General features: G+C 38.8%; 1 protein-coding gene across 9 annotated transcripts in view; it reads left to right on the forward strand.

Annotated features, from left to right (window-relative positions):
- CLIP1 (CAP-Gly domain containing linker protein 1) overlaps positions 1-19,483 on the forward strand; it is an 80,349-nt gene extending 60,866 nt beyond the window's left edge. For all 9 annotated transcript variants that reach the window (XM_062589643.1, XM_062589640.1, XM_062589647.1 and 6 more), the window contains 8 exons: positions 429-535; positions 4,382-4,502; positions 9,462-9,514; positions 15,259-15,376; positions 15,659-15,818; positions 16,523-16,572; positions 18,063-18,187; positions 18,825-19,483. In XM_062589643.1, the coding sequence (XP_062445627.1) occupies positions 429-535; positions 4,382-4,502; positions 9,462-9,514; positions 15,259-15,376; positions 15,659-15,818; positions 16,523-16,572; positions 18,063-18,187; positions 18,825-19,047 (957 nt within the window). In that variant the 3' untranslated portion in view covers positions 19,048-19,483. The remainder of the gene's footprint in view (positions 1-428; positions 536-4,381; positions 4,503-9,461; positions 9,515-15,258; positions 15,377-15,658; positions 15,819-16,522; positions 16,573-18,062; positions 18,188-18,824) is intronic.
- The last annotated feature ends 534 nt before the right edge of the window (positions 19,484-20,017 follow it).

A 20,017-nucleotide genomic window follows, 5' to 3' on the forward strand; every position in this document is an offset into this window, starting at 1 on the left:
AGCTTTTCATCAGTTATCTTAGAAGAATAAAGATCAGGGAATAGCTGGTCTCTGGTCCTAGCAAGAAGTATTAAATTATTTTTTTAAAAAGAAAAGAAAAAAAGCATTGAGTTGCATAGCTTGATGGACTTTTAATTCTTTGTGCTGCTGGACTTTAAAACAGAAAGGCTGATTACATTCTTATGTAACTGTTTTTACTTTATTATGATTATTTTAGTTCCGTAAGTGATTTTTGTGGCAGGTTTTACGGCATTTCTTTTTAGATGCATGTTTCTCATTACAAACAGCTGTTTATTTTAAGTGGTAAAGATGAAAAAGTTCAACAGCACCATTCAGCCCTACATTTTTCTGAATACCTTTTTCAAGTGCTTCACCTGAGAATTATACAGTTTCATTACTGTAATGAGTTATTTTCTTCCCTCTTTAAGTTGGACATGCTTAAACAGAACAACTTGAAAAATGAAGAGGAACTTACTAAATCAAAAGAACTTCTAAATCTAGAGAACAAGAAAATGGAAGAATTTAGAAAAGAATTGTAAGTATTTCAATGTTTAAACTGTTAAACCCTTGCCTTGTAGTTATATTTACCTTTCATTTAAAGAAAGTTTTTCAGTACTTCTTCAGTATCCTTATAAAGAAATATTAGGTCAAAATTAAATACCAGTTTGACCTGCATAAAATTTTAAATCAGAACATTGCTCCTGAATTGCTGGAGGTTATCAAAGCAAATGCTTCACTTCAGTGATCATTGTTTGAAGTAATTTATTTGTATGGAAGAAGTATATAGTTCTGCCACCTGAGGGCATCAGCTTATTTTAAAAGCTTGTAATAAAGAATCGCAGTTTGGATTTAATTACAAGCCCACTTAAGGCGTTGAATGGTTTTGTTTATATAAAAATATAGTTCTACTTTTATTTTTCATTGATTGCTTTATCCAGTTTATTCCAACTGCCATGCTGTGCATATATCGTCTAAGTGGTACCATACAAACTCTGTATAGCACGTAAAACTACAGTTAATTGCTTATCAGTAAAGCTGTGTCCATCTCAAGACAATAAGTCCTTTTCAAAGGTGTTAATATTGCAAAATATCACTAAAGGTCTACTAAAATCTGAAATATATTTTGCAGACATTATCTGACCATATTTCATCATGTGACCGTAATTGATTATGTGCCTTTGAGAGGGAGTCTGTAATTAGAAAGATGCTAAGAAAGGATGTGAGGCAGGTTATTCTGTAGTCTGGGCTTGCAGAGTTAGTGGTGTTAATGGAGTCATTTGTTCTCACAGGAAATGAATACAGTAGGTTTTAAAAATACATTGAAAAGGTGGGGCGAAGCAGCAGCTGAATTTCATGACCTGACTTAAAATCTTAGATTTGTGTTTCTGTTGCTGTTTTCTGCAAATCTAGGAGTTAGCTGTTTTGAATTAAGGATTTTTTTTAATTTTATTTTAACTTTTGCTTTTCATTGTAGATGTTCTTTATAGTGTCAAGCCCCCTTGCTGCAATTCAACCTTTGCAGTTTATTCTTTAAATAAATAATGAGCACTTAACTGATAGCATACAGTCTGAAATTGAGATTTGCAGCATGAGCAAACTGCCACAAAATAAACTATTGTACGTTGCCCCTTTCATAGCCGTAATGTCTGCATGCACATTCTTACTCAGTGGCATCATGTGATAAATATATGTTAGTTTTAGATAACTTCTTTCATTTGAGAAACTACCTTGTATATACTACAAACCAGTAATGTGTAACACTGTATAAAACTAACAGCGAAGCATCTAATGGGAATTCATTGTTACCCTGTGGAATCTTATTGTATCAAAGCTTTTGGTGTATCACCCTGAATAAAAATCCAGCATGATTGTATCTGCCCTGCAGTAGTAGCTGCATATCCCCCAGCTTTCAGAGATACAATACATTAAATAACAAGCCTCTGTTTCCATTGCATTCTGAAAAGAATCTGGTGACTAATGGAAGCGAGAGCTGGAATCTGGAATTTGAACTGAAAACTAAAGAGTGGCTTTGACTATCTATCTATCTATATTTTTTAATTATTTCTTTTTACTTCCATAAATGATTTTGTTGATAGTTTTTACCATCAGTCTGAGATGAAGGCAGGCCACAAAGGAAAGGAAAACGCAGAACTAATGCTATGTTTCTGTAGAAACTCACAGCTTTTTCTGCTTGCTTAAAAAAAAAAAAAAAAAGCTGAATGTCTGTGTGGAGAGAAGCCTCCTTTAAAAACAACAGGATTAACAGGATTTAATTCCATGAGCAGTTACTACCTGCCTCAATGCTTGTGGGAAATGCCAATGCAAAATAATTATTTCCAGACTGTTTGCTCTAATGCTAGGACAGCAGGGGTTAGCAGGCTCTGGCTTCATGGGAAGACAAAATATTAGACTGTCAGGTAGAAATTATTTATAAAAATTACTTGCTTGTAAACCTTCATCACTGAAAAGTTTCCTTGTGATCTTGATGAATCTTAAGGTGAATCTTAGTCATAGAAAATAGCTGAACATGGTCCCTCGTCATCAGCGGTGTGAGACACCGGATATGTGCAAGCTTGTCTAGTTCATTCGTAGTTGATACTTGTTGTCATAATTATCCTGTGCCTTTGTTTTTGTAATAAGGAATTAGACTGATAATAAGCATTTCTTGATCAGCAGAAATTTGGGTCGTGAGAACACCTTTGAGACATCAGCTGGTGAAGGTAGCACCCTTGCCTTTGAGAAGGGGAGTAGAGGAGAGACTTTGCCCACAGGGAGCTTTGGCTCTAGGCAGGGACATGCTACTGCTTCCAGGGCAGTGGCTTTTGGAGGTGAGAAGATGTTACAGCAGAGCTGCTGGGCTCGTAAAAGAGCTTGCCGAGCTTACCATATAAAACTAGGCTTAGGTAGTGACACCAACTGGCTGTTGCTTATTCATTTAGTATTGCATACTGTAAAGTGCTCTTGCAGCTGTCAGTTTAAAATTCCTCGGTATTAAAAAATGTCAGAGAAGTGTTTCATGCAAATTGACCGCAGTATTATATGTATGTGTGGATTTTTTTTTCTTTTTTATAATGCACTAAATCTATACTTTAATGCTAAAAACAAAAAGAACTGATAAGTACCACAGTTCAGCGAACAGTTGTGGTTAAAAATAGGTATATTCCTATATCAGTAAGTAGAGTCATACCAAGAAAATTTATTTCAATATTAAGTGATGTGGGAATGCCTGTTTAATCAGTCAAACTGGTTCTTATTAATCTAAAATGAAAAACTCCGCTGGAAATTTGTCATGATGGAACTTGAAAACTAATGAACTGATATAGCCGGAGTTCAGAGATTGAGGGAATGACTGGAAAATCTGGGTTAGTAGTGTTGCATTCTAAAGACTGAAAGTACATCAGGCTTCCCTTTGCTTGCATGTGCCAAATGATTGATAGACCAATGTTTTTATTTTTTGTGTTGAGTAAGTTTATGGCTTATGGATTCTTCTGCCTTCCAAAGTCATAAAAATATTTTTAATATTCCAGTCAGGATTTAACTCTGTGTAATATTGGCACATAAGGGTGCTGAGTTTCCTTTATGAAAACAAAACAGTCATGAAAATTGAAACAGTATGCCTTCTTATTTTTTTTATGACGTTTAACCATGTCTTTCAGGAACTTGTTTCGGCGATTTGTGTCAAAAGCATGAAAAATTTTGTTTCCAAAAATGCATCGAAAATAAACCTACTTTAGGGAAAACAAACTTACTGGTAGCAACCTAGGCTAATGAAACCAGCAAAACCATCTTTATTTTTCAGTTTTTGTTTTGTCTGTTCTTTTTTTGTTTTGTATTTGTTAAATAGAGAATAGATTAGATAATTTCTATTCTGCCCCATGTGATCTTGCCCATTCTTACGTGTTTGGGTGTCAGACCTTGTAGGGAGTATTTAAAAAGAACTTGTGATACCACTTATTTAAACAATTCTCATGTTTTAGCTTTGGCTACAAACCACTCAGATACATTCATTTACAAGAAAGTTTCTCTGAACAAGAAAGTTCACCAGCAATCTTCTCTAACTTTGCCCTGTCTAAGCATATTTCTAAATCCAAGGATCTGTTGATTGTTAGAAACATGTAGAACAAACAGTCTGAGCTTGCATTGCATTTCTTTGAGCATCTAATGCCTTTAAAGGAGGAGGGAGCAATCGTGTTTGCTGCTGCTGCCTTTCAGGGTGAAACTTGCCAGTGTGCATCTGAGGTATAGATTGTTGCCTGTGCTATAGATCCCGTTAGACACGTGACCTAGATGTATTTTTCCAAGCTGTGAAGCCGATTCTCTCCCACAGTTTTTTCTTGCCTCCCGTGTTCCTATGGTAACCATGCACTCTCTGTCCTCGCAGCGAAGCACTGAAGCTGGCAGCTGCTCAGAAGTCCCAGCAGCTTGCAGCTTTGCAAGAGGAGAACGTGAAACTTGCTGAGGAGCTGGGCAGGAGCAGGGACGAAGTCACCAGTCATCAGAAGGTAGAGTGGCTAGAACGTTTCCTGATCTATGGCTAGAGGTTGTTGCAGTCTGACTGGCTTAAAGCTGTGTAAATGCTATTTCCACTGATGTCAGAGTGATGTTGCACTGTGTGTTTGTGATTTAAAGACGAGTTGTTCTGAGAATGCTTTAAAATAAAATTGGAAACCACCTGCATTGGGAGGTTAGAACTGCAGGCTAACAGAAGGTTATGCAACCCGTAAAGGATACTTTGGAGGCTTAGAAAAAAGCATAAATTAAATGCGCTTTAGTCAAATGTATTAAAAGACACTTGCTATTTCTGTCAGGAGTAATTTTGTTATACAACTATGGAAATCTTGATCTACCCTGTACTAAGGGAAGCTAGCTATTTAACTCTCTTATTCCTACCCTCTATTTCACACTAAGAAAGAGTATTTAGGATGTCCTTCAAAACCCTATGCAAAAATACTTGGGCGCTCTCTATACGAAGTGCTATGTGCGTGCATGCTTGCTCAAACTTCCTACTGTTCATGTACATGAACACTCTTGCAGCCAGTTGGTGAGTACCAGAGGACTGGAAATGATGTTAGACTTTTTTTCTGGGAGTAGTTTACAGCAAGGAAAGATTTTCTTTTCTTTTTTTTTTTAATCATTACATTTGCACATTATTGGAATCTTAAATTATGCATTTACAGCTTATAATGCTGATACGTGCCAAAACAAAGATAGATTTGCAGATGTTAAATGTGGTAATGTGATGGGTTTATTTTTCTTTCTCTGTTGGAACAGTTTTGGTGACAGCCATGCCATGAATGCATCTTTGGAGGACCTAGTCAAAAAGCAAGAGCTTATAAGACATATGTACTGTCTTTCTCAGATTGCGCTTGTGCAATAGAGGGTATGCCTGTTTCCAGTGACAGCTGAACGGATCATTTTCATTCTATCACAGAGCTTGATGTTTTTAGAGCCAAGAGGATGATTTTTCCTCAGGGGACCTGTTTTGAAATATTGAGGATGGGTAACTATAGAATCTGTCCTGTTTCTAAATCCTTTTGGCTGCTAACAGGAATAATACATGGACTTCTTCATCCTGAAGAGCCTTTGAAGATGATTAACAAGAGTCCCAGACATGTGGGCTCAGCCACTGACTCATGCTGCATCTGAGTAGTGATGTGTTAAGAGAACACTGTCATCCTAAACAGCCAGTGGGAGCTCTGCTCCCCCCTCCCACATATTTTCTTAAATTATTTCAGAATCTTTGAGGTTAACTTGTCATATTCAGAAAAGGTTGCAACTTAAGGAGTCAGCATATCTTTCTGCTTATCGTATGTAGCCAGAGGTGGTGGTCAGACCACCCTTCAGCCCATAAGGCATAGGCTAGTGATGACTGCTTCAGCCTTGATGACTGTGTCAGGCCTAGCTGTGGATCTGTCAGCAGGGGTCCTCTCCTGTTCCTGGGACAGAGAGCTGTAATCCATGAAGCACAAAGAATCGTCAGTCATCTTGCAAATTTGAATAGTCTGTCTGCTTATACCATGGTCTTTTCTGCCTGTGAGTAGAAGGATTCAAGATCTGCTATTTGGGAGATATGCAAGAGCTTGAAGAAATGGTCTGATTGCCTTCTTTAGCCATTTGTGTTGCGTTTTAATCCTTTTCTTGAGGAAGTTGTAGTCTAAATCTTGCAAACGTGGGAATACTGGCTGTTACATTTCTTTAAGTTTGTTTGTTTGTTTGTTTGTTTTGGCCACGGTGCATGTAAGTCTAATGAACTGCTTGGCCTTTTAAAAGGCTGAAGAGAGGCCTTCAGTATTCCAGGGAATTCTGTCATGGCAAAAGGAACTAAGGTGAAATGGTGTCATGTAGAACGCAGGTAGTCCTCCCAGTGTCACGTAACTAATGAATGCAGCTCTTCTCAGCCCAGTACAGTTCAGTGTACATAGGTGAAATGTGCTGCATATCTGCTCCGGACTGTCATGTATTTCCTGGTTGCTTGGGAGTGGAATCATTCCCTGTTTCATCTGGAGTGCATAAGATGCAAACCCTTCTTTTCAGTCTGAGAAATAGCACTCTTCTCATCTTAGATCTTGCCTAACCTAAACTTACAGTCCAGTTGTTCTATCTTTGATTCTGCCAGGTTCTCTTGAGGAAATGGTTGCAAAACCATAACTTGCCTTGAGGATTCTAGCTTTGATAGCCCTGCCTTAGGCTAATGCAGTCTCACTAATTCCCCTGCCACCTTCCCTTTGCTCTCATTTGGGTGATCATACAGCATATTTGGGCACTAAATTACAGCATGCTTCTGGATTTCACAGTTCAAGCTGTCTAGGGAGAGAGGAGAAAGTGTTACTGTGAAGAATTGCTCAATTTGGTTTTAGAGATCAAATGTCCATCCTGACAACGAAGAAGTTTAACATGGAGCAGAATTGCTTCTGGGGCTGCATTTCATGCAGTGGATATTAAAAAAGCGAGCAGCAGGGAGGAAAGCGCAAGAGTGTAGCAACATTTCAGTCTCTGAGTTTTGTGTGCATGTGCCTATTAAGATGCAGTAGGAAAGGTAGCAAGCATATCTTTTAAGTATTATGAGCAGTTGCTATGGTAACTATATACATTCTAGCAAGTGTGTTAGTCAATTGGGTTAGTGAATCTGTGCCTGCATGTGACACACTTTGCAAAATTAATGAATACTGCTTCATGAATGATTTATCCTGACATCTAAAGGTTAAAGTGTCTTATAGTAAAGATGCTGGGGGGAGGTTATCTATATTGATTCATAAATAATTAGCTGTATGTAACTAGTTACAGGCTCTCAGTCAGATAGATACTCAGCTTGGGGAACACTTCTGGCTTCAAATTATCTGTTGTGATATTTAGGGGAGCCCCAGACCTGCCTAGATCTTTTAATTTCATTTGAAACACTGTAGAAAGGAGAGTGAGCAGATCGCTGGAGAAACATGGGTGAGAGAAGGGAGAGCCTTTCTCCCCTTGTACTCCAGAGCGGCTCGAGGCTTGATCCATGGCTGGACGCAGCTGCAGCAGTGGTTTAGAAGCTGCACAACTCCCTTAACATCTTGCTCTCCTTTTACTTTTCTCTCTTAAACTCACTCCTAGCTTGGTCTGCTCAAAAATTGCTCAGCTGGCTCATCACAGCCAACCAGGTAACTTAACAGGGACGAAAGATGCAAGGTTTATGCTCCCAATCTTAGAGCAGCCTGCAAATGTTGAAGGATTTCTAAGGTAACAGAAACATTTTTCTCTGCTCAAGGTGTTTTCCTGAAAGAAGCAGGTGTGAAAGGAAAGTGTTTCTGTGCTGGGGAAAAGGACATCTTGGAGCATTGTGGGCATGGCCCCTGGGGAGCAGAGGGTGAAGAGGGTCCCGATGAGGTTTTTCCCACTGCAGGTGGCAGTTAAGAGCGTAAACACCAAAAAGTTAAGCTGTCTCAGGGTGAAATGAAGCAATTTGTTTTGTGGACTGTGCTCGGTAGTGCCAGGTTAAAGGTGCACTGTATGGCCATAGGGAAATGCAAATGCTAACAGAGGAGAACTAGTTCAAAAAAACCCCGTTGAAAACCCATGATATGCAAAGGATTGGAACATGGGTCTGAGGGAGGAGAGGGGACAGATAAAGGATAGCTTTCAGTGAGCTAGGTTTCCGGAGAGATGACTGAATGAATGGTTTATATACACGTAACTTCCTTGTGTGAATCAAGATAAAACAAAACTTCTACTGGGATTTACAAATGAAATATTCTCAGAATTTCCCCATGCTTTTTTTCTTTCTCTTCTTTCTCATCAGGGTATATACATAAAAGGAGTTCAGAGTGATCATATATAGGCTGCGAGTGTGTAGGAAGCATACAAAAATCCTTGAAACTGGGAGATCTATTTTGTGCTGCCAGTGAAATTGCTACTTTTGACTTGCCTGCAGGAAAACTTTGGCCATACCCTCATGCTACTAAGCAGTTCAGCAGCCTTACACAGCTCATCTGTGTGGTCAATTGCCATTAGAGAAATATTTTGATTTCTTTGGGACCTTTTAATATAAAAATTCTTTACACTCTTCTGGTATCTGTTATTCATGCAAATGAAGTTGTCTATGTAAGCCCTAGCAAAACAATACCACTAATCCTAAGCCAGGAAGGTTTACTCCATGTCAGTACATGGAGTTGACACAAAATATGGAGGAAACAATTATCTAGGTGAGCTGCATCAGCCTACAACTGGAGGCTAGCAGATGAGCTCCCTCCTCATTGGGACGTGCTTTCCTCTGCTCTTTACAAAGGATTGTACACTCTCAGTGCTTATCTGTGTCCACACTTGAATGTCTGCAGAGTGTTAGAAGTATTTATTCAGCAATAGACTTTCTTTTGGAAAGAATGGACACTGAAGCTTCCATTTTAAATGTATGTATAGCTAATCTTGTGGATGGACGTTGAAGGCTTGCAAAATCTAAACAGAGGTTGTGTTCAAGGCATATCTGGTTGTTAAACAGTTGTTTAAAAAAGAAAGCAGTTCTTTTGAGCAGTAACTTTTGACGCTGGCCATGGAGCAATTACAGAGAAAGGGAAAAGGCTGAAGTGGGGAACAAAAATCCATTGACTTGAAAGATATTTAGTCTCTTAACTTTCTCAGAAGCTCTCAGTTACTCCAGTATATCTGCTGCGGTCACGGTTTTTTGTTTGTTTGTAGGTTTTTTTGTTTGTTTTTTAACCTACGTGCAGTTGTCAGTTTAGACCCCCAAGAACCTGCAGAAACAATATTTTCAGTTGAAGGTTTTACTAGTTAATATTCCTGGTCACTGAACAATTTGTGTTTGTTTATGTTGTCCTGGGAGAAAATTGATTACTTTGACAGAAGAATTTTAGGCTCCTTAACCTCTTCCAGATTTGTTTTATGATGATAATGGTGCTATGATATGTTAAACTAAGCAAACAATTCTTAATGTGTTCACTCTATGTTCTCTTTTCATATTTGTGTTTTAGCTGGAAGAAGAGAGATCAGTACTCAATAACCAGTTATTAGAGATGAAAAAGAGGTAAGTTCTTCTGATGTGCATTTAACTACACAGTCCTACAGAAAACGTGAGAAAACATACTATGAAAACAGTACTAAGAAAAAAGCAGTTCTTTTATATTTTAAATCCTGAGGTTGCTGCGGAGATAGGCTTATAGATGATGTTCTCTACACTTTCTTCACTAAAAGTAAGATGAAAATGTATCTATATTAATATAAAAACACACTAAGAAGTGGTATTTACCATTTAGTTATGTGTGTCTTGCATTATGGTAGTTCATTTTCAGTAACCAGCTTAGTGTTTGGTTTTAGTCTGCTCTGGAGTATTGGGTTGCCCATCGGTCTGAGAAACATGCAGACCCTCACCAGTTAAGTCTTACAGAATGACAGAAAATTTTAGTGGTGCTAGGGATTGTTACTAAAAAGGAGGGAAATCCTCACCCTCACCTCCAGCAATTATTCAGCTTTGAACTTATTGTTTTTATGGTTTTGAGATGTTCACTGTAGCAGTAGTTATTGTAGTTCATTCAGCACTGTTTTTAAATACCAGGAGATTTGTCCTGGGTGACTGAGGCATCCCTTTGTAAACACCACTATTCAGTAAATGGTCCCAATTACAAAATGTGCTGTCTTTCTGTTGCATGTAGGGAAAGCTAACTGGCTAAGTACAGTTAGAAAAATGTAGATTTTCTAAAAGAATTTGTATAAATTGCTAGGAAAAAAAGACGCAGCTCTCCATGACACCAGGAAAAACAAAGAAACAAAACCCTGTTTATAATTTCCTCTATCAATAATGATAGGGCAGAGAACAGTGAATGGCACCCTGGTATTCATGCACATCCTTAACTATTCAGCACTTTATTCCCTAATAATTTGATTTTTTTTTGGGGGGGGGGGGTCACATTGCTAAATATCACACTTCTTTAAAGGTCAGTGTGCACATGGGATATTACACAAGCTAAAGTTTCCTCAGAGAATGTAAATTTAATTAGTTCCCATAAGTAGAAGCAAAATAAATAGTTGAAAGTCCAATTTTAATCAGCCTTTTAAACTGGATCACTCAGACTTTAGCTGCAAAGTGGTGTGTGTGTGTGTGGTTGTTTGTTTGTTTGAGGAGAGTTGAAGGAAGAGAGAGATGAAAAGTCTTAAACTTATGTAAATTGTAGGCTTTTTGACATTACACCATATGAGGATTATCTCCAGAACAGCTAAAGTGGAGGAAGGGAGGGAAAAGGAGAGTGATGTTAGTGCTCCTGACTGCTTTGCAGCTGTTTATAGCCATTATTTAACATGTTTAAAAATATTCCAAATGGCTGTGAGAGTTATTTTAAATAGTATAACTCCTGGCAGTTACTTTTACCCAGAGGAAAGGATGGAGGGAATGAGGCCCCAAGACTTCTTCAGTAGTTTCTAGCAGTTCTGTTTCCTGGTATATATTTTAAATTCAAACTCTGCAGTAAGTTATAAAAAGCAAGGTGTGTAGCCCTGATTTTCTTTCTCCTGAGTTTGATTTTTTTTCATATCTACACTGAACATATCTAGTTGTTAATTTTATGTATGTTTTTACCCTGCCTGAGCTATTTGAAATAAACCTAGATAACTGTGTTATTGTTAAAGTGAATCTTAATGTTACTCTGTGTCCGATACATTTGTCTTTGCCAACCTCCAGTCAGTTACACTGAGATGCCCAGATTTGCTCTGACTGGGTTAATGACATGTTTCTCAACAGTGTTGGATAAACTCCAATAGAAAGGGTAAAACAAGTAGCAAAAACAGTCAGCTTCATTGAAACAGACTGCAGGCCACTAGGTGTCAAAATATGCATATAACACAAGATATTGCTACTAACAAAAAAGTTGGGATGAATAAAGATCTACATAAATAAAGTGTATATTCCAGAATTTCACTGAAGCTGATAATGAGTTTTGTCATCTTTATTTGTTTCAGTATCTCAGGCTTTTAAGAAAAAAAAAATCTTCCCCCCCCCCCCAATTAGATCAAATCTCTAGCAGCAGTTTTCACATCTCTTCCACCCACAGAAATTGTCTTCCTTTATTTTAGCAGACTTTCTCTATGAAATAGTCCAGCTAAGAATGTTGAGTGTTTAATATTTATGAAACTAAGGGGATTCTGTGTTACTTCAGCTCATTAGATTCATTGTGGGTTGCTGACTGTCTTACTGTCTTTGAGCTTGCGCTACTTATCGATACTCATTTCATTCCTCTCTCTTCCCTTTCCTGCCCTTGCTTCCTTTGCTATATCTGTGTGTCTTTAATGGTAAGACTCAAGAAAGTCTATCCACGTTACAATAAATAATTTTTTTAAGTAAAGTTGTTGTACATATTTTGGCTGCCTTTGTCCCTCGGTGTCTTGCTTTTGTTTTGTAACAAAATCAGCAATATATATTTTATATATATGTATAAAAATATATATAATCTATATTTTTTTACGAAGACAAGAAAGCCCCTTGGTGCAAATTTAGTTCTTCCTTACAGTCTTTTGCATTTCTATTCCACGTTTCTAACATGTGGTTCTTGTTATCTTGCATTTTTAAAGCTTGCCCAGTAACAATTTAAGGTATTTGCTTCATTCTTAGAATTTCTTATTTTTGTGGTAAGGGAAGAATCTGGGTAACTTTTTTAAGGTTAAAAAAAAAACAACAAAAAACAACTCTTTCCCATGACTTCCATACACTACTCAAAATATGGTTTAAGTTCCTCATGAAAGTAGAATTTTTAAATGGAATGTGAAACGATAAAGTATTGTTCAGTAATTTTTTTTAATTCCTTCAGATAAGCGCATGTTTTGGGCTTGAATTGGCAGGGGGAAGGGTTTAAGTTCACTCTACCATTTTTTTTTTCTGATAAATGTTTTCCACAAGATTTTTTTTTCTTGCAAGTAATCAATATTTAGTTATTTCACATTCACCATATGCTGCTCAAGTTTACTGCCCTCATACTGCCCCTCATATGAATCACATTATAAGTTGAAGCAGAGAACATCAGTGGGGTAGATTCTCTGCTGATGCGGGAAGTGAGCTGTGCTCCAGGCTCAAGTGGAAGGAATTAAAATGACATATACCTACACTATCTGTAGGCTTTTCAGTTTACAGCTCCGGTTTGGGGCACTCTGAAATGCACAAAGTTTGAAGTCTTGTTTCTATAGAAAATGTCATATAAAAGAAAAAGAGTGCTACAAAACAGAGAGACCTTCCCCCTGCCCCGTTATTTTCTCTCCTTTTTCTTATCTTGTTTCTCTATCCTTGTGTTAGTGCTGTAGACTCCTATATTGCATTCGTAAATATATCTGTATAGGCTCTCAAACCATGTTGCCTTTTTCAACCACCTAAATGCTTGTGCCTCGCTTTTACCAAGACCAATAAATAGTAGGCTAACCACTTATGTGCAAAAAAATATCTAGTATCTGGTCTTGATCTCTAAGATGGGGATCTGACCAAAAAGTGGAAACATTGGCTTAATAACAACCTCTTGAGCATGAGACAAGTTGCTGGGGTCCCACCTGCCCTTCTACAGCTGCATGAAGAGCAGAGAGAAACCTGGGCAAACTCTCAGGTACGGGAGAGCTTGTGAGCAGCAATTTCAAGATGTATCGTAATGCTTCACCGTCTTAAAAGCACCCAGTGGAGTTGCAGCTCTGTGGACTGGAAAGGGCAGCTCTGCTAGTCAGCAGCCTTCTTCCCAGCATCTGATACGCTGAAGAGACATTTTTTTCCCCACACTTGTTTTCTCTTGCACTGCTGTGAGCTCCAGTTCAGCAAAGCATTTAAAAATATGGATTAGGCTAGAACATGTAAATATTCCTGCTAAAGAAAACTGAGACTGCTCTCATGCTTTCAGTGCTCTGTTGAATCAGGATTAGCAAAGGATTTTGAGGAGGTCGATTAAATGTTGTTGCCCTTTCTGTTAACAGGAGTATAAGCTTGTATTTGAAGGCAAGATTGTGCAGTCTGCAGCTCGTTGTGTTTCTGTTTACATTAATTCTCTCATTGTAAAAATATACCAAAACCAAAACCAACCTTTTGATTCTTGTGTGGTGGCCACACCAGCATTTCTAAACCCCAGATTCTCCACTTGCTGCTTCCATTCCTGAGTATAATCTTAACAATGAAAGAATTACATTAATTGTGCTCTCATTGTTGGGTTTCCTATTTATCTTGAGTCACTGAGAGTATTGTATTTCATGGTCTGGGTATCGTGGCTCTCACTAACTGTAGATACCATGGTTATGAAAACTTTTCAGTTTGGGCCTATCAGCTGTCACCTACCCACTGTGCACCATCACACAAGGACATGTTCTGCTCCTAATGTTTCGAACAGTCCTAAAAGAGCGTAGTTTTGTTTAGTTACTTGGATGAAATCATTATGCCATTTGGTCTCTTTGAAGTGTTGTATTTTGTCCCGGATATACGTTCGGATAGGCTAGTTCAGCATTAGCTCCTGCAAAACTGGCAACAAGAAAAAGCAGCTAAATTCTGGGGCAATGAGGCTGATTTTCTAAACTGAGATGCATGAAATTGCATAGAAAACAGGCTTCATCTTCAGAAGCTTCATTGCTCTCTAGATAAATAAACAGAAATCGCAGAAGCAATAAGTGCTTTTCGGGGGTGGGGGAGGAAGGTGACATTACAGCTTGTTAGGAATTTCTGTAGCAATAGCCCTGGCATCAGGGGACAGTTACTCATATGTGTGTATTTTGTGACCTGTCGGGAAGACTTGTTAGTATTAGTGCAAAGACTGCCATGGCCTCCAGTTCAGCAGTGCCCTCCCGACTGCCCCGCAGCAAAGGGGGCACGACTTTCCCCTGCTGAAGCACTGCTGATGCCATCAGCTGGCATCTAGACTGCTGAAAGCTCCTGCCGTCACCGCCTTAAAGGGTGGTGCTGAGGCTCCTCCAGCCTGGGGTTAACTGTAAAATGTGGTGCTTACCGGGTGCAGTTTCACATCACCTGTTAACTCTTTGGATTACTTTTGAAATCATTAGATCATGAATACAAAAAGTACCAAATGTTTTCCTGATATTCTAATGCTGGGTGTGTGGTAGCTATGATGTTCTAAGGACACCAGCAGTAATTCTAGGTAAAAGTCATAGCTCTTTTTAGATCAACTGGAAAAAGTTGGGAAAACAGACAAAATTGTTTGTATGTAGGGAAGGTTTGTGCCTGGCTTGGAGGATTTCTTTTTAAAGCTGCTTTTCTTGAGGTAAAACAAATTCTAAATAGTTTTCTGCTGAAACAGTAGCTGTTAAAGGCCCAGAAGTTCTTAAAGTTTACATCTCTGGCAATCATGTTGTTATTGAAATTAGTGAGGACCAACTGATATTTCCAGCATCATCAATGCTTTGCATGACAAATTGTATAATGAGCTTTGCATGTATGTTTTGTTGCTTGTTAATAATTTTCAAGAAGTAACAAAACTTTGAAGTTAGGTTTGTGGAAAATTCTGTGAGAAATGCTTGTTTATCCTATATCTCCCCAGTCTATTAACTTTTTTGTTTAAATTCAAATGGATACGATGATATGCAGATTCTGGCATGTGCTACATAGGTAAACTTTTTGCTTTGTTTCCACAGTTGTAAAATCTGAAATGTTTTTGCATATATTAAATCTCAGTCGTGCAGAATTGAAATTTGTTTTTAAGAACCACTTTTTACAGTAGTTTAATATTTGAAATTAAATTGAACTTCTTTAGGCAACAATAATTAAACTTTTCTTTAGATGATTTCTGGTTGTATTTGGTTTTCTTTTAGGGAATCAACATTAAAAAAAGAAATTGATGAAGAGAGAGCATCGTTACAAAAATCCATCAGTGTTACTAGTGCCTTGATCTCACAGAAGGATGAAGAACTGGAAAAACTCAGAAATGAGGTACAATCTTGGAAATGCAGTGGTCAGACTGCTAGATGTTTCACTTTTGTGAGCCTATTGTTTTAGGAAGTGTTTGGCTTGGTATGATTGCTACTAAAGAGCTGGCTAATTCTCTGTTTACTTGAGCGTATAATTAAAGCTTAAATCCTAAGATATCTGTGCCTAGTTCAGGTGACTGCTGACATATTTTGGGCAGCTGTTTAGCCCGTACTGCTAAGGGTGTTCTACTTGTGTTTTGACTTCATTCTGGATGACCTAAGCATTTTCAAATAATTCTTGCAGATCACAGTGCTCCGTGGAGAAAATGCTTCTGCAAAAACCTTGCAGTCGGTGGTTAAGTCACTGGAGTCTGATAAGTTGAAGCTTGAGGAAAAGGTGAAGAACTTGGAGCAAAAACTCAAGGAAAACAAGAAACAGCCTTTAACTGTAACTAGCTCCTCAGGTAAAAGAGTGCACCGTTTACTCTGTGCTTTCAGCTTTAATCTTCTTGTATATTTTCACATCTTTGATGTCCACTGTTAACCAAGTAGTTCAAAGGAGGTTTAACTAATGGAAGCTCCTGATAAATATGGCTTGCTTGTTGTAGATCCCATGCAAGATTTGAATGAAGGGAATCTGACTAACTGTAAAATATGAAGGCTACTGACATTACCAGTTCACCACATTTATACTAGGGGCAGTGGCAATTTGATCTGAAGTGGAACATGCATAAACCGTTCCAAAATGTTATGCCTTCCATGATGTAGACTTTCTGCTCAAGAGGCTTCCTTAGACCAATTTTGCTTTTTTCCTCTTGTAGTTGCAAAGTAACGTGTAGGCAGCATAACAAAATTACCTACCTGACCACAGGACTGGGAATCCAACATTTCAGACACTCATTCTTTCCTGATGCAGAGCTTCATAAGCTCTGTACTACTGCAGTCTCATCTTTGCAACAGAAAGGAGAGTTTCCTTGCAGATTTGTAAACTACAGAAATGCATATATTTTTGTATTTAAATAAATAATATGTAATAATGAATAAGCTTCTGTAATGCACTGGTCAAAAAAAATCCAAAAAAGCTCACACTATTTCTGTCTCTGACTAAGCCATTGTATGCTTCATAATTTAGGTTATTGGCTATTTATATCTTTTTTTTTTTTTTAAGGTGACACTGCCACTAATCTACTTCAAGATGAAAGTGCAAAGGAGAGTCAGGTATTTAGTCTGAAATATCAGCATATTAAAACAGCAATGTGGCTTTAGCAAGCAGAGTGAAATATTTTTCCAAGGACGGTTCCTATCGAATCTTATAAATCAGAATTATAATAAGCTAATTTTCTTTGCCCTTCTGTTTGTGAGGCAAAATATTAATGTCAGGAAATATTAAGGATTAAGTGATGAGCTGTACTAGAGAAATAGTTTAGGCTATAGGGGCATGAGGAAGGAAGCAGGAAGACAGGATGCTTTAGCAGGACTGGCAGGTTTTGAGCCTCAGCCCCTTGGTGAGGGATAGCCCAGCAGAGCACGCTCATAGGGCTTTCCAGATCTGTTCTTTCCAAAGGCTTCTCAGACACGGAGGAGGAGTGAGCTGCGGCCCGTGGAAATGCGGTGCTGGCCGTCTTGGAGAAAGGGGCTATCCAAGTGCTGATGCCAGTTCTAAGCTTCTGCAATTGAAAACTTTTATCTTTGCTATTTTTAACTGCAGAACTTGCTCATAATTAGAGTTGGCAACAATGGAGTAAGGAATTTGCTTAGTTAGAATATACTTGGTAACATATTTAGGAGAAATGTTTATGATAGAGTATGATTATCATGAAAAACATGTAAAGTGCTGCTGAGCAACAGGCTGTCTGTGACAACAAATGCCTAGGAAACAAGATTATAATAATACTTTCTGCTTATTATGAAAGTTCTTGTTAGATCACAGATGTCAGTTGCTTGGATAAAAATGTTCTTCCTAGTAACATAGTCTATGCAGAGATCGGCAGTAGTATGATTAACATACTAACCACCTTTTTGTTTTCTTCTTTTTCCTCCTTGCATCCCTTGCATTCATCCGCTGCTGGCAACGCTTTCTTCCAATCAGCATATGGTTTGTTCTGCTTCTCGGCTTTTTATTTTGTTTGCTATGTTAATTTCTTGTGCATTATTTGACCACTTGCCTTTCAGCCTTGGGACAACTTGTGCAGTGCTTGTGCAGTGCTGCCCTACTGATCTGTGTGACTCTGTCTGTGGCTCAAACTTGCTTCGGGAGACGTGTTTGGAGAGAATGTGTGCGCTGCACTGTCTCGCTGCGCCCTCAAGGCGGAACTGCAGGTTCAAAGAAACACAGAAGCTGTTCTGATCAGGATTATACAACTTGCTTTTATGTTTATAGTGCAGCATTAAAAAAAAAGAAATTGGTCTGTCGGTGCTGGGTGGAGACCTGCCAGTGTCTGTCAGGCGTGTTGGTGGTTGGGTGGAACTAGTTGGCTCCCTGGGCAGAAATTGTTTGGAGGGTCTCAAAGATTTTTTTAGGAGAGTCTTCACGATTCCTGCCCCTCATTCTCTCGGTCTCCCCACATCCTGTCTGTAATGCAATGGTCTAATGGTCAGAATTAACGTGGATATGTACATGTCATTTTGAGGGGCATTTCTTTGTTGCTTATTTTCGCTGGATGTGCAGTCCTAAACCTGCTGACTGTCCTTGTTCTTGAATGTTATAGATTGACTTCCTCAATTCAGTGATAGTTGATCTGCAAAGGAAAAATGAAGAACTGAAGCTGAAGGTGCAAACAATGTGCGAAGCAGCCCTCAATGGCAATGAAGAGGAGCTAATTAATTATGACAGGTATCAATCTTAAAGGAAAACTTGGTTTGTGTTTCAGAAGCTGTTGCCAGCAGTCAGTTCTGTTTGCTGCGGCTGTCAAGGACAAACACAAATTTCTTGTGAACTTAGGGTGACTGAATCCAGCCTCCTTTTAGGTCCATTATTGCTGTGAATCTGGTGGTGAAAAAACTCTGCAGTTGTGATAAACCCTGGTTTATCTTCTTATGTTTGCTGTCAGTCTTGGTTGACCCTTTCCAGATTCAGAAAAGTCTTTACTCTTAAGAGGCTAGTAGCTGCTTTGAGATGTGGGGATCCAGTCCAGTGAAAAGCAACTCAAACCTATTTGAAATATTCTAACTTGAGATCTCAACAACAACAAAAAACTATTTTACCAGTTTTTGTTTTTAATAATATTTGTATCTGTGGATATATTTACACACACAGCCAGTTTGTTTACTTAATGTTACAGCATAGGGGAATCTGGGGAACTGCAGGACGTGTCAGAAGATTTTTCCGGAGCGTTTTTGTAATTCCTTGTTGGTTTTTGTTTGACCACTGTCGTGTTTCCTTGGTTTTAATAATAATGAGGCAGGGGAGTAGGCCTTTCTCTGTTGAGGAGAAGTATCCTGCCTGACTTGTGCTGGTACTGATCTTGCAGTGAGGAAGAAAGCCAATCAAAGAGGAAACCTCGCCTCTTCTGCGATATCTGCGATTGCTTTGATCTTCATGACACTGAAGACTGTCCAACCCAGGCACAGATGTCCGATGATCCTCCCCATTCAACCTACCATGGCAGCAGGAAGGAAGAGCGCCCGTATTGTGATATTTGTGAGGTGTTTGGGCACTGGACAACCAATTGCAATGATGATGAGACCTTCTGATGCAGTTCAAGGCCAGGAGAACAAACTGTTTGTACGCACTAACTGGACGATTTATACCACCAGCATTTGTGTGTGCAGATGTCAGGAAAAGGGACTGCATTTCTTGACCCCTTGCTGTCGTTCTCCTCACTCATCCACTCCAGAATCAAATTGATAAATATTTTGCTCTTCCACTAATAAATACCGTATTCCCCTTTAGTAAACTTAAGTGAAATATAAATAAATGATTTAACGAATGATTTTATGCTGTTTCTTCCCACCTTTTGGGTTTGTACAATCTCTAACAGGATCTACCCCCCTACCCTTGCATCTATTGATGGGAAAACATGTATAGAAGAGTGCTGCAGTTATGTTAAAGCTTATTTAAATACCTTAAAGATTATGCTGTTAATTTTCATATTTGCACTAAACCATTAAGGCTGCATTTGTACATGTAGATTTTTATGCTTTTTTTCTTTTTTTTTTTTGACACTGGAATGGGTTGGGAAATATTTCATCTTTATTTTCATTTACTCGTTAACTGTTTTATTGTGCTTTCGGTCAATGAATGCGAGCTCAGTGCACTACCCCGCTGGCTGTAGTGCCTTGTTTTCAGTTTGACCACGGTGTGAAATGCAAAAAATCATGAAGCAGGTAAGAAAAAAGATAAGCTGCTGTGGGGGCTTCTTTAGAAACCTTGTATGCTGTGCACAGTGTGGTGTGACATCCCCCTTTTTGCGTTCTTTCAGCTTCTATATAGCGTCCGTGTGCGAGTTGTGTGCGTGTATATACGTATGTATATTAAAATTATATTTTGCAAAAAAAAAAAAAGAAACGCGTTGTCTTTCCCTTCCTTTAAGTTCGGCTGGGGGAGAACTGCCGGGGCGGGGCCGAGGGGCGGGGCCGAGGGGCGGGGCCGAGGGGCGGGGCCGAGGGGCGGGGCCGAGGGGCGGGGGCTGCCGCGGGGCCGCCGCGCCGCGGGGGGGCGCTG

The sequence above is a fragment of the Rhea pennata genome, chromosome 17, assembly GCF_028389875.1.
Source record: "Rhea pennata isolate bPtePen1 chromosome 17, bPtePen1.pri, whole genome shotgun sequence".
Lineage (NCBI taxonomy): Eukaryota > Metazoa > Chordata > Aves > Rheiformes > Rheidae > Rhea > Rhea pennata.